The 15,373-nt window shown below is 40.3% G+C and overlaps 1 protein-coding gene across 1 annotated transcript in view; it reads left to right on the top strand.

The window, feature by feature from the left end:
• The first annotated feature begins 310 nt into the window (after positions 1–310).
• Positions 311–15,373, top strand: part of HECW1 (HECT, C2 and WW domain containing E3 ubiquitin protein ligase 1) — a 250,113-nt gene continuing 235,050 nt past the window's right edge. Inside the window, exon 1 of the mRNA XM_057731731.1 lies at positions 311–629. Within this exon, the coding sequence (XP_057587714.1) occupies positions 341–629 (289 nt within the window). The 5' untranslated portion in view covers positions 311–340. The remainder of the gene's footprint in view (positions 630–15,373) is intronic.

Genomic DNA, 15,373 nt, shown 5'->3' with positions numbered 1-15,373 from the left:
TTCTGCAGACATTCCTGGCCTTCTAAGCAGACTGGAGGGAGCTGGGGGAGGCAGAGACCCCAGCAGAGCGTGGAAATGCATGGCCCCTTGGTGAGCACGCATTTCGTTCTTACCTTCCCCGCGTGAACCCAGAGCTACAGCATTGGCCCTGAGGAAGATGAGCTATGTCTGTTTCAAATCTTCCTAAGAGGGCTGCTCTGTCCCAGCCGGCTTCCCCCAGCACATCCTCCCTTCCCTGTGAAGACAGTGAGACCGCGTAGCCAGCATCTCTCACCCCTCTTTGACTGTCTCTTTGCCCCCACAGAATCTGTACCAGAACAGGTTCTTAGGCCTGGCCGCCATGGCATCTCCATCCAGGAACTCCCAGAACCGACGCCGGTGTAAGGAGCCTCTCCGCCACAGCTACAACCCAGGCCAGTTCCACAGCATGGCCATCAGGACCGGCCCCCACGGCGCTGTCACCATCCCCCGCTCCACCAGCGACACTGACCTGGTCACCTCAGACAGTCGCTCCACACTCATGGTCAGCAGCTCCTACTATTCCATAGGGCACTCTCAGGACCTGGTGATCCACTGGGACATAAAGGAGGAAGTGGACGCTGGGGACTGGATCGGCATGTACCTCATCGGTAAGTAGAACAGCACTTAGTGCCGCGGAAATAACGATCTTAGCAGTGTGGTTTCAGCATCCAACATGTACCTTAATTCATAACTCACTTTTACAGATGCCTGAATATTTCAGCAAATGGGATCATTTCATTAAAATGCACAATTCACAATCAAATGTGTTATACACCACAGTAACACACGGATGACCACACATGAGGCTTCACTGCCAACTCTGTTCAGTGGAAGAGAATCACAGGATAGCAGGGCAAGGTGTGGCCAAACACACACGTCACCATTTGCAATTACAGAAGCTCCTCTACTTATGAGTAAGTTAATACAGAAAGCTTGTTTTTAAATCCGTGTGTCTGTAAGACCAAAGCAACACCATATATGCAACTAAGGTATGCACATGTATGTGGAGTAATTTCACTTTAGTTTTCAACATAATCATAGGCCTCTTTCACCTGCTCTCTCAACGTTCTTACTGCTTTGTATTCAAAAGATATAATGGATTATACAGACAGTGAGAGCAGGCACACCGCGCGCTAAGGAACAGTGGTGCTGGCTAAAAGGAAAGTGACTGGAGAAAATAAGTCTCACAGTTTTGAAACTGGGAAGAGAAATTGACGTGAAAATGTATTTCATCTGTTTTACTTGGTGGAATCAGATATGGTGAAAATCGACACATTTACGCTGGCAAATCGGCAAGAGAAGAGAAGGTGTAATTGCCGGGGGGTGGGGGAGGAAGGGAGTGTGGGTCCAAGTTCAACAGAAGCCAGGCCTTCTGCGTTCAGTCTGTGCAACAAAACATTTGCACATTCGGACACACAATGCCAGACTTAACATCACTGATGATCACAGACACCAAAGGATTGTTATGAGTATTTTACAACCCAGATTGTTTTTTAATGGTAAAATTCGGGGGCTCTTATCTGACTGACTAGCTGTCAGAGAAATATTTTTGGCTCTTTTGAAGGTTTGGTAAGTGTAATTACAATACACACATTATTGTAAAGATGGAAAAACATAATTTTTGAAATTTTTACACAAATAGTGGTTACTTGCTTAATTGGAATTCCAAACAGGTAAAATTTAAATTTCTTTAAAAATAGTTCTGGAATAAGTGTTTGAATACCATCAACCTAAAATAGCACTTGCAAAAGAACAGCCCACCAAACATATTTTCTTTAGTCCATATTGTTTTAAATTTGGTTACTTGTCAACATTTCAAAATGTAGAGATTTCACATTGAAATCCATCTTTCTAGCTTCTTGCACAAAAGCCTTCAGTTTGGCAAACTGAACCCGTAATTCCATGTGGCTCTAGTGGGCTGGTGTAAAGCATTAACTTGCCCCTTTAGACTAGCTTGCAACCTTCAGTTTTGCCACAGTCCCCTTCCCGCCTATCCCTACTTTAATTATTTTTTAACTTATTTTTAAGTTATTTATTTACTTGCTCGTTTATTTGGCTGTGTTGGGTCTTCGTTGGTGCGCACGGGCTTTCTTTAGTTGCAATGAGCAGGGGCAACTCTTTGTTGCAATGCACGGGCTTCTCAGTGCAGTGGTTTCTCTTGTTGTGGAGCACGGGCTTTACGCGTGCAGGCTTCAGTAGTTGCAGCACATGGGCTCGGTAGTTGTGGTACGCAGGCCCTAGAGTGTGTGGGTTTCAGTAGTTGTGGCATGTGAGCTCAGTAGTTGCTGCCTGCGGGCTCTAGGGCACATGGACTTCAGTAGTTGTGGCACACGGGCTTAGTTGCTCCACAGCATGTGGGATCTTCCTGGACCAGGGCTCGAACCTGAGTTCCCTGCATTGGCAGGTGGATTCTTAACCATTGCACTACCAGGGAAGTCCCCCTACTGTAATTATGAAGGTTACTTGTTTAGCACCTTAGGCAGTTAGGTTTTTGGTCCCAAATCTAGGGTTTTGTTTTATTTTTTAAATATGATTCTGTTCATAGGAAATATCCAGCATGACTTTATCTATAAAGACAGAAGGCAATCCAGTGGTTGCCAGGGGCTGAGGAAGAAGGACTAGGAAGTGACTGCTTAATGGATTCAGGATTTACTTTGGGGGGTAATAAAAATCCCAGATCTAGTTTTGAATCAGTTCTTCACAGCTGTACCTTCCTGCAGTGGTGTGTGTCAATGGCATTTATTTCTCAGGTCAAGGGGCAGTTGGAGTAGGAGCACAGCACAGGGAAGGTGGATACCTTCATGAACGAGAAGGGGATGGATGGATCTCGGGCTCAGCCCTAGATCCAGGCTGGGGTGTAGATCTGGGGTGATTGGCCCTGAGAGTAGAAGAATTCACTCATGGATCATGTTTATAAAGAAAGCACCAGAAGGTCCCTATCAGAGAGAGAAGGAGAGAAACTCAGAAAGGAGGTGGGGGCGTGATGGAGAGGTAGGACAAGAACCAGGCGACCACGTCATAGAAGAGAAGAAAGAGGGTGTTAGAGGAAGGAAGGGATGGTCAGCAGTGTCACGTGTCCTGCAGCGCCATGAATGGACAAGATCTGGTGTTAACATGACATTTCGACTGAGACAAAAGTAAACACAGCTCATCCTCTGAGAATCTCAATTTGACAGTTTGTTCTTCTCACAGTAGCTGCACATATATAACTGTGAAGTGATTTAATGCAAAATGCCAACACTTTCAGCGGCATAGCATTTCAAAAACAACATCCGAATCCAAAATTATCTGTGAATCTTAAAAGTTCATCATTTTTGGGTCCTTTGTAACTCATCTGCCAGATTTGCGGTGCCTTGCCAACGAGCAAATCACAGAGCTCGGTGATTTCATCTAATCTGTCATTTCACAACTGAAGAAATGCCAAGTCAGTGGTTCCCAAGGCCACACAGCTGCCTACCCTGGCAGCAGACCCCACGCTGACCATGGGGACATCTTGGCACATTTGGGTGAACCATCACATATGGGTCATTCCACATCAGTGGGCAACCAAAGTGTCCACATGAGGTCAGGTTTGTGATGCTCTCAGCTCTGACCTCCAGTGCCCACCAGGCAAGCGTGACTTTTCTTCTGCCATAGTGAGTGAGATATCTGGATTTGGAAGGGGAGGTGTGGCCCTGCTCACTGACACTGCCACCGCATCACCAGTGCTGTCTTTAGCCAAGAACCCAGTGACGGGACGATAACAGTAGCATTACTGTTACTTTCACAGTGAAATTGCATTTGGTTGCCTCATTTATGGAGTGGTTCCTGAACTAGAGGAGCACAATGAAGGATTCTCTCCCCAAGTGACACAGAGTGGGGAAAGATCCTGGGGTTTTAGTGACAGCTTGACCTGGCTTAGAATCGTACTCTGCCACGGGCCAGATGTGTGGTCTCAGCCAGGTACCGTCATCAGAACTTCAGGCTCTTTATCTCCAAAATAGAGGAAAAGAATGTAACTTTCTTCTCAGGATCATTGAATGGAATTGATGAGATACTGTGCGTTTACTGCCTTTTGATCAATAAGTTGTGTCTTGATTTAACTTGTCAGGTAGCTCTAGTCTCTGGATGCATCATGGCAAATTCCTAGGCTTCATTCAGCCTAGCTAGGGCCCTTAGACGTGCGCTCAGTTGTTTCACTTGTATGTTATAGACAGAAGCTTCTTACCAAACCCACAGGGACCTGGAAAGAGACTTTAATTGTCAGTAAATGGGCAGAAGCTTATCATTAGGAAAAAAAAAAAGTACATGGAGGCAGATTCGATAGTCATCAGTATTCCTAGGAAATAGTTTTGCAGTTATTCTTTCAGTAATGCGTACTTGACTTTGACAAGTAGAAGCTAATTGTTTGTGAGTCCTATACTTAGGGTTATAGATTCAGCAATGTCCATGGCTCACTCACACTGAGGGAATAGCATCCTATAATTGTGTTAGGATACATAAACTGAAGGATACAATTAAGACCTCTAACCATTAGAATGCTAAATTAATTAGAACGGATCTATTCCAGTATTTCTCACCTCTTCATTCTACATTCCAATATTTTAAAAGGTTTAATATCTTAAAACCCTCTTTAGGATGATCAATTTTTTGAAATATCCATTCCTTTGACTCTATTGGAAGGAGCCCTTATTAAAACTGCTGAAACGTGAAATAAGTATGCAATTAAAATTATGCAAATATAATTGAATAGGTAAAGTAGGCATCATATGCTCACAATTTGCAAAACTAGCCTTCATATTAACTTAGCATTTTAATAAATCATATCATTATTTTACCTTGCCATCTCTATACCATGCTAGAATTTGCTCGGTAATTTAATCATAGTGAAACTAGAGTACATTCATGCATTTATTTTTTTTTTTTTTTTTTGAAGGATAGTTATTTCTTTTTTTTTTTTTTTTTTTAATTATTATTTTATTTTATTTTTTTTGGGGGGTACACCAGGTTCAATCAACTGTTTTTATACACATATCCCCATATTCCCTCCCTTCCTTGACGCCCCCCCCTCGATTCCCCCCCACCCTCCCTGCCCCAGTCCTCTAAGGCATCTTCCATCCTCGAGTTGGACTCCCTTTGTTATACAACAACTTCCCACTGACTATTTTACAGTTGGTAGTATATATATGTCTGTACTACTCTCCCGCTTCTTCTCAGTTTCCCCTTCACCCCCCGCCCCCTCCCATACCTCGAGTTCTCCAGTCCATTCCCTGTATCTGCTTCCCTGTTCTTGTCACTGAGTCCAACAGTACCATTTTTAGATTCCGTATATGTGAGTTAGCATACAATATTTGTCCTTCTCTTTCTGACTTACTTCACTCTGTATGACAGATTGTAGTTCTATCCACCTCATGACATATAGCTCCATCTCATCCCTTTTTATAGCTGAGTAATATTCCATTGTATATATATGCCACATCTTCTGTATCCATTCATTTGTTGATGGGCATTTCGGTTGCTTCCATGTCCTGGCTATTGTAAAGAGTGCTGCAATAAACATTATGGTACAAATTTCTTTTGGGATTATGGTTTTCTTTGGGTATATGCCCAGGAGTGGGATTACTGGATCATATGGTAGTTCTATTTTTAGTTTTTTAAGGAACCTCCAAATTGTTTCCCATAGTGGCTGTACCAACTTACATTCCCACCAACAGTGCAGGAGAGTTCCCTTTTCTCCACACCCTCTCCAACATTTGTTGTTTCCAGACTTTGTGATGATGGCCATTCTGATTGGTGTGAGGTGATACCTCATTGTGGCTTTGACTTGCATTTCTCTGATGATGAGTGATGTTGAGCATCTTTTCATGTGTGTGTTGGCCATCTGTATGTCTTCTTTGGAGAAATGTCTATTTAGGTCTTCTGCCCATTTGTGGATTGGGTTATTTGCTTTTTTGGTATGAAGCTGCATGAGCTGCTTGTATATTTTGGAGGTTAATCCTTTGTCCGTTGTTTCATAGGCAATTATTTTTTCCCATTCTGAGGGTTGCCTTTTAGTCTTGTTTATGGTTTCTTTTGCTGTGCAAAAGCTTTTAAGTTTCATGAGGTCCCATTCGTTTATTCTTGATTTTATTTCCATGATTCTAGGAGGTGGGTCAAAAAGGATGTTGCTTTGATGTATGTCAAAGAGTGTTCTGCCTATGTTTTCCTCTAGGAGTTTGATAGTGTCTGGCCTTATATGTAGGTCTTTAATCCATTTGGAGTTTATTTTTGTGTATGGTGTTAGGAAGTGTTCTAATTTCATTCTTTTACATGTTGCTGTCCAATTTTCCCAGCACCACTTATTGAAGAGGCTGTCTTTTTTCCATTGTATACTCGTGCCTCCTTTGTCAAAGATAAGGTGCCCATATGTGTTTGGGCTTACTTCTGAGTTCTCTATTCTGTTCCATTGATCTTCCTTTCTATTTTTGTGCCAGTACCATACTGTCTTGATCACTATGGCCTTGTAGTATAGTTTGAAGTCAGGAAGCCTGATTCCACCAACTCCATTTTTCCTTCTCAAGATTGCTTTGGCTATTCGGGGTCTTTTGCGTTTCCATACAAATCGTAAGATTTCTTGCTCTAGTTCTGTGAAAAATGCCATTGGTAATCTGATCGGGATTGCATTAAATCTGTAAATTGCTTTGGGTAGTACAGTCATTTTCACGATGTTGATTCTTCCAATCCAGGAACATGGTATATCCCTCCATCTGTTTGTGTCATCTTTGATTTCTTTCATCAATGTCTTAAAGTTTTCTGCATACAGATCTTTTGCCTCCTTAGGCAGGTTTATTCCTAGGTATTTTATTCTTTTGGTTGCAATGGTGAATGGGAGAGTTTCCTTAATTTCTCTTTCTGTTCTTCCGTTGTTAGTGTATAGGAATGCAAGAGATTTCTGTGCATTAATTTTGTATCCTGCTACTTTACTAAACTCATCAATGAGTGCTAGCAGTTTTCTGGTAGAGTCTTTAGGGTTTTCTATATATAGTATCATGTCATCTGCAAAGAGTGATAATTTTACTTCTTCTTTTCCAATTTGGATTCCTTTAATTTCTTTTTCTTCTCTGATTGCTGTGGCTAACACTTCCAAAACTATGTTGAATAACAGTGGTGAGAGTGGACACCCTTGTCTTGTTCCTGTTCTTAGAGGGAATTCTTCCAGTTTTTCTCCATTGAGAACAATGTTGGCTTTTGGTTTGTCATATATGGCTTTTATGATGTTGAGGTAATTTCCTTCTATGCCCATTTTCTGGAGAGCTTTTATCATAAATGGATGTTGAACTTTGTCAAAAGCTTTTTCTGCATCTATTGAAATGATCATATGGTTTTTATCCTTCAATTTGTTGATATGATGTATCACGTTGATTGATTTGCGTATATTGAAGAATCCTTGCATCCCAGGGATAAACCCCACTTGATCGTGGTGTATGATTTTTTTAATGTGCTGTTGAATTCTGTTAGCTAGTATTTTGTTGAGGATTTTTGCATCTATATTCATCAGTGATATTGGTCTGTAGTTTTCTTTTTTTGTGACATCTTTGCCTGGTTTTGGTATCAGGGTGATGGTAGCCTCATAGAATGAGTTTGGGAGTGCTCCGCCTTCTGCAATATTTTGGAAGAGTTTGAGAAAGATAGGTGTTAACTCTTCTCGAAATGTTTGATAGAATTCGCCTGTGAATCCATCTGGTCCTGGGCTTTTGTGTGTTGGGAGATTTTTAATCACTGCCTCAATTTCTGTACTTGTGATTGGTCTGTTCATGGTTTCTATTTCTTCCTGGTTCAGTCTTGGAAGATTGTATTTTTCTAAGAATGTATCCATTTCTTCCAGGTTATCCAGTTGATTGGCATATAGTTGCTTGTAGTAGTCTCTCATGATGTTTTGTATTTCTGAGGTGTCCGTTGTGATTTCTCCTTTTTCATTTCTAATTCTGTTGATTTGTATCTTCTCCCTTTTTTTCTTGATGAGTCTGGCTAATGGTTTATCAATTTTGTTAATCTTCTCAAAGAACCAGCTTTTAGTTTTATTTATTTTTGCTATGGTTTCCTTCCTTTCTTTTTCATTTATTTCTGCTCTGATCTTTACGATTTCTTTCCTTCTGCTCACTTTAGGGTTTCTTTGTTCTTCTTTCTCTAGTTGTTTGAGGTGTAAGGTTAGGTTGTTTATTCGATCATTTTCTTGTTTCTTAAGGTAGGACTGTATTGCTATAAACTTCCCTCTTAGAACTGCTTTTGCTGCATCCCATAGGTTTTGGGTTGTTGTGTTTTCGTTGTCATTTGTTTCTAGATACTTTTTGATTTCCTCTTTGATTTCTTTAGTGATTCCTTGGTTGTTTAAGAGTGAATTGTTTAGCCTCCATGTGTTTGTCTTTTTTGCAGTTTTTTTCCTGTAATTGATATCTAGTCTCATGGCGTTGTGGTCTGAGAAGATGCTTGATATGATTTCAATGTTCTTGAATTTGCTGAGGTTTGATTTGTGACCCAAGATGTGATCTATCCTGGAAAATGTTCCGTGTGCACTTGAGAAGAACGTGTAGTCTGTCGTTTTTGGATGGAATGTCCTATAAATATCAATTAAGTCGAGATGGTCTAATGTGTCATTTAAAGCTTGTGTGTCTTTATTTATTTTCTGTTTGGATGATCTGTCCATTGATGTAAGTGCGGTGTTCAAGTCTCCCACTATTATTGTGTTCCTGTCGATGTCCCCTTTTATAGCTGTTAGCATTTGCCTTATGTATTGAGGTGCTCCTATATTGGGGGCATAGATATTTACCATTGTGATATGTTCTTCTTGGATGGATCCCTTGATCATTATGTAGTGCCCTTCCTTGTCTCTTTTAATAGTCTTTACTTTCAAGTCTAATTTGTCTGATATGAGTATTGCTACTCCAGCTTTCTTTTGACTTCCATTTGCATGGAATATCTTTTTCCATCCCTTCACTTTCAGTCTATATGTATCCCTTGGTCTGAAGTGGGTTTCTTGTAGGCAGCATATAGAAGGGTCTTGTTTTTGGATCCATTCAGCCAGTCTGTGTCTTTTGGTTGGAGCATTTAATCCATTTACATTTAAGGTGATTATTGACATGTGTGTTCTGATTACCATTTTCTTAATTGTTTTGGGTTTGTATTTGTAGGTGTTTTCTTTTTCTTGTGTTTACTACTTAGAGAAGTTCCTTTAGCACTTGTTGTAAGGCTGGTTTGGTGGTGCTGAATTCTCTTAACTTTTGCTTGTCTGGAAAGCTTTTGATTTCTCCCTCAAATCTGAATGAGATTCTTGCTGGGTAGAGTATTCTTGGCTGTAGGTTTCTCTCTTTCAGGACTTTCAGGATATCCTGCCATTCCCTTCTGGCCTGCAGAGTTTCTGTAGAAAGGTCAGCTGTTATCCTGATGGGTTTTCCCTTATATGTTGTTTGTTGCTTTTCTCTTGCTGCTTTTAATATTTTTTCTTTGTGTTGAATTGTCGTTAGTTTGATTAATATGTGTCTTGGTGTATTTCTCCTTGGGTTTATTCTGTATGGGACTCTCTGTGCTTCTTGGACTTGGTTCATTATTTCCTTTCCCATGTTGGGGAAGTTTTCCACTAGAACCTCTTCAAATATTTTCACAGACCCTTTCTTGTTTTCTTCTTCTTCTGGGATGCCTATAATTCGAATGTTGGTACGTTTAAGGTTATCACTGAGGTCTCTGAGGCTGTCTTCTAGTCTTTTTATTTTTTTATCTTTTTCCTGCTCTGTGGCATTTATTTCTTCCATTCTATCTTCCAACTCACTTATTCGTTCTTCTGCCTCAGTCATTCTGCTGGTTAGAGCATCTAGAGTATTTTTAATTTCAGTTATTTTGTTATCCATTGCTGTTTGTTTTTCTGAGTTCTTATGAACTGTTTCTTGTACTTTCTCTAATTTGTTATCGAGATTTTGTATCATTTTTACTATCATTACTCTAAATTCTTTTTCAGGCATTTTTCCTATTTCCTCCTCATTTATTTGGTCTTGTGGGTTTTTTTCCTGCTCCTTTGCCTGCATGGTGTTTCTTTGTTTCCTCATGGTTGTCCAAGCTTTTGGGGTTGCTTGTCCTGGTGATAGAGGTGTTTATAGAAGACTGTCCAAGCCTCAGACTAATGTCCAAGTATTGGATTAGACGAATATTCAGTCTAGGAAACACATACATGTATAAGACACACAATTATTGAATCCGTTAGGACATAAGGCTCTAGAAAGACCTGACAGAACCCCAGTGTGCTATCAGATATTCAGAGAGAAACCCAGCAGAAATTGACAACTGAAACAGAACAAATCAGAGACAAAAGCAAAAGCAAACAAACAACAAATAACACCCTACACATACAAACATCAATCCAGGGAGATTTTGTAAGCTAGGATCAAATATAGAAATGAGCTGGAGTACCACCAGAGAGAATGGAGATTCTCAGAATGTAATTAGACAACTGTACTAAGAACTAAGATAAAGACAAAAGCCTAATATTAATACCAGGGCAGTGCATCATCTGGAGAATAGAGCAAGGAGTCTGAGCAGACCGATAGTGTTGCTTATAAGTATGTTAAGATAAAATACACTTAAAATGGCTGGAAGAAAGGGGAACAGAAGAACATAATGTGGTTGGAAATATGCAAAGAAAAAGAAAGGAATAGAAGTGTATAAAAGAAAGGGATGAAAGGAAAGTATGAAAGATATTTTGTCCGTACTACCAAAAACTTAGCTAGATATAGAAGTATTTTAAAAGGCAAAAAAAAAAAAAAAAAAAAAAAAAAGAGTAAAAAATATCCTTATAAAATTATGTTGTAAAACTTGTAGATCCCTTAGGGCTAAGATCGTATTTAATAAATCAAAAAAAAAAAAAAAAGAGAGAAAAAAAAAAAAATCCAGAACTGATCCCCGAATGGACCAGTTCAATAGGTATTGATACTACTATTTCTGTTTCCTTAGCGTCTCAGCTGTAAGTGTCCTTTTCCTTGCCTTGGGTTTTTTTTTTTGCGTTATTCTGTGACCAGCAGAGGTTCCTTTATTGTTCGTCTGTAAGCCTCGGTGTGTGGGGAGGGAGAGGGTGCAATAGTGGCTCCTTCTCCTGGGAGGGAGTGAGCAGTGGCGCACTGTTGCTTCAGTCAGGCTTGGAGGTGCCTGTTGCAGAGGGCGCTGGTGGCTCAGGCGTACACAGAAAGTCTTAGAGTTGAGCCTCTCTCGGGGTTTTTTCTTTTTGATGCTGGTTTTTTTTTTTTTTTTCTCTCGGCAGCCTCCCTGCTGCTGGCGTTGCAAAGAGTTTTAATCTAGCCCCGCCCGAGCGCCTGAGGGTGCTTGTTATCCCTGAGCGCCTTATGTGGCCCCGCAGGGCGTCTCTCCGCTGCCTGTTGCAGAGGCGCAGAAAGAGAGAGAGAGGCTATGTGCGCGGCTCCTCCCCCCCGCCCGGGAGCCTGCAGCCTCCAGCCGCCATCATGGCCGGGCAGCTCTCAGGGATCGGCACTCCTCTCCGCGGACCTCCTCCCTCCTGTCCTCTCGGTCCGTCACCCTACCGGCAACAATGTTTCTCCCCCTGAACCAGCTCTCCGGTTCCCACGCTCCCGCTCCTGGACCCTCCGTTCAGCCGCGGATCGATGTCTCGGTCCGGGAACGCTGAGCTGCGCTGCGGACCCTCCGTATGTTTCTCACTCCCTCCCGTCTGCCACAGCTCCGCCGCTTCACCCTCTTTGAGCCCTCGTAGATGCCTCCCTACCGGCTATGTCAGGTTCTCCACAGCCCTTTCCGGTGTCCGAGGCCGTCTGCTGGTGTTCAGCTGGTTCTCTGTGGGATTGACTGTGTCCTTCCGTGCATTCCCAGTGCATCTGTGGAGAGGGATGCACTCCACGTCTCTCTACTTCGCCGCCATCTTTTTCTCCTCCCATTCATGCATTTAAATTTCAACAAATCAAGAGATGATAACTCAGAGCAAAATTAAGATGAAAAATTCCCTAAAATGGCATCTTTGAAGCATCTCCCTAGACTGGTGCCTGAGGATGTTTATTCTCTTCCATACCTTTTGGTTGCTTTACCTGTGTGAGGTTAGAGATTATAGTCTGTATCAAACTGATTTCTTTTTAATTTCTTGAGGCTTCTTCTGTGACCTATCCATGCTCAGTGTTTATAAATATTTCATGTGTGGTCATAAAGAGTGTTTTTGTTGTGAATAATGTTCACTCTATCTATCTGTCATCTATCTAGAGAGAGAGAGTATCTTATTATATAGAGAGAATATGTATAGATATCAATATAGAGAGATTTTATGTTATATAAATATTTATAATTTTTATATATAAATATTTTTATGATATAAATAAATATATAAAAATATACAGTGGTAACAGTTCCCATAGAACCATGCAAAGCAAGGACACAATTATGATATGTACAAGTTTCAGTTCATAGGGTACCTCACAAAGCAAGGATTCCTCCCCTCTCCTGTGTGTGTGTGTGTGTGTGTGTGTGTATTTAATTTCAATCACATAAATTCAGTCATATATTGTATATTCTAAATGTCTGTCTCTTCCATTTTATGAATTGAGTGTATCAAAATTGCTAGCAAAAACTTTTTGTTTTAATTTTGATTCGTCTTTGAATCTATAAGTTTGCTTCTGTAAGTTTTATACTTTGCAGATTTAAAGCTAATTGGTGGGTACATGAATGTTTATATCTTCTTCCTCTACAATTTCTCACAGGTTGCTATTACAGATATGCCTGTGTCCTCTGTGCAGCTGTTTGCCTTGAACTCTGTGTTTTTTGAACCATTTAAGACTTCTAGTTCCTCAGTTATCTTCTACTTTATATTTGCTTAATCTGTCTTCTTTTTATTTTCAATCTTTATCTTTTTTAAGTGTAACTCTTTTTTTTTAAGCTCTTTATTGGAATATAATTGCTTTACATTCTTGTACCAGCTTTTGAGGTACACCAAAGTAAATCAGCTATATTTATACATATATCCCCATATCCCCTCCCTCCCACAACTCCCTCCCACTCTCCCTGTCCTGGCCCTCTAAGGCATCACCCATCATCAAGTTTATCTCCCTTTGTTATACAGCAATTTTCCACTAGCTATCTATTTTACAGTTGGTAGTGTAAATATGTCTATGCTACTCTCTCACTTCATCCCAGCTTCCCCTTCACCCCCTGCCCCCCCAACCCCGTGTCCTCCAGTCCATTCTCTGCATCTGCATCCTTATTCTTGCCCTGTCACTGGGTTCATCAGTACCATTTTTTTTTTAGATTCCATATATATGAGTTAGCATACAGTATTTGTTTTTCTCTTTCTGGCTTACTTCACTCTGTATGACAGATTCTAGGTCTATCCACCTCATTACATATAGCTCCATTTCATTCCTTTTTATGGCTGAGTAATATTCCATTGTATATATGTACCACATCTTCTTTATTCATTCATCTGTTGATGGGCATTTAGGTTGCTTCCATGTCCTGGCTATTGTAAATAGTGCTGCAGTGAACATTATAGTACATATTTCTTTTTGGATTATGGTTTTTTCTGGGTATATGCCCAGTAGTGGGATTACTGGATCATATGGTAGTTCCATTTTTAGTTTTTTAAGGAACCTCCAAGCTGTTTTCCATAGTGGCTCTACGAAATTACATTCCCACCAACAGTGCAGGAGAGTTCCCTTTTCGCCACACCCTCTCCAACATTTATTGTTTCTAGATGTTTTGATGATGGCCATTCTAACTAGTGTGAGGTGATACCTCATTGTGGCTTTGACTTGCATTTCTCTAATGATTAGTGATGTTGAGCATCTTTTCATGTGTTTGTTGGCCATCTGTATGTCTTCTTTGGAGAAATGTCTATTTAGGTCTTCTGCCCATTTGTGGATTGGGTTATTTGCTTTTTTGGTATGAAGCTGCATGAGCTGCTTATATATTTTAGAGATTAATCCTTTGTCTTGCTTCATTGGCAAGTATTTTCTCCCATTCTGAGAGTTGTCTTCTTGTCTTGTTTATGGTTTCTTTTGCTGTGCAAAAGCTTTTAAGTTTCATGAGGTCCCATTTGTTTATTCTTGATTTTATTTCCATTATTCTAGGAGGTGGGTCAAAAAGGATCTTGCCTTGATGTATGTCATAGAGTGTTCTGCCTATGTTTTCCTCAAGGAGTTTTATAGTGTCTATCCTTACATGTAGGTCTTTAATCCGTTTGGAGTTTATTTTTGTGTATGGTGTTAGGAAGTGTTCTAATTTCATTCTTTTACCTGTTGCTGTCCAATTTTCCCAGCATCACTTATTGAAGAGGCTGTGGAAAAAACCATTGTATATTTTTGCCTCCTTTGTCAAAGATAAGGTGCCCATATGCGCTTGGGTTTATCTCTAGGTTCTCTATTCTGTTCCATTGATCTACCTTTCTATCTTTGTGCCAGTACCATACTGTCTTGATCACTGTAGCCTTGTAGTATAGTTTGAAGTCAGGAAGCCTAATTCTACCAACTCCATCTTTCCTTCTCAAGATTGCTTTGGATCTTCGGGGCCTTTTGCATTTCCATACAAATCGTAAGATTTCTTGTTCTAGTTCTGTGAAAAATGCTGTTGGTAATTTGATAGGGATTGCGTTGAATCTGTAAATTGCTTTGGGTAGTATAGTCATTTTCACAGTGTTGATTCTTCCAATCCAAGAACATGGTATGTCTCTCCATCTGTTTGTATCATCTTTGATTTCTTTCATAGGTGTCTTATAGTTTTCTGCATATAGGTCTTTTGCCTCCTTAGGCAGGTTTATTCCTAGGTAAGTGTAACTCTTTGTGTGTGCCTTTTTATTCTGATCTGGGAGTCTCTGACTTTTAATTGGCTAGAATAGCACATTTACTTTTATTGTATTTACTGTTCTATTAGGACTTATTTTGCCATCATTCTTCAGATTCTTTACTGTATTTTCTTTTTGTTTCTTTTTTTTTCTGCTTTCCATTAGATCTGTTGATTTTAAAGTTATTCATTTTTTATTGTTCTTTTAATGACTGCTTTTAATCATAGACCAGTGGGTCTCAATCAAGGGTAATTTTGCCTCCCTGTGGACATTTGGTAATGTCCAAAGACATTTTGGGGTGTCACATTGTAGGGGGTGTTTCTGGCATCTGCAAGGTAGAAGCCAGGGATGCCACCAAATACCCTATATTGCACAGGACAGCCCCACCACAGCAAAAATAACAGAGTTATCCAGCCCAAAATATCAACAGTGCCAAGGTTGAGGAACCCTGTGCAGACCACCATATTTGCAACCATTGATTTTTTTTAACCTTATCAACATCTCTTCTTCCAACAGAGTAATAGTTCAGCCAGCATAGTTTCATATTCCTTTGGTCTTCCA

Source organism: Hippopotamus amphibius, chromosome 4 (genome assembly GCF_030028045.1).
Source record: "Hippopotamus amphibius kiboko isolate mHipAmp2 chromosome 4, mHipAmp2.hap2, whole genome shotgun sequence".
Classification (NCBI taxonomy): Eukaryota; Metazoa; Chordata; class Mammalia; order Artiodactyla; family Hippopotamidae; genus Hippopotamus; species Hippopotamus amphibius.
Note: the sequence above shows the minus strand (reverse complement) of the source record. Positions and strands in the feature narration are given on the sequence as shown.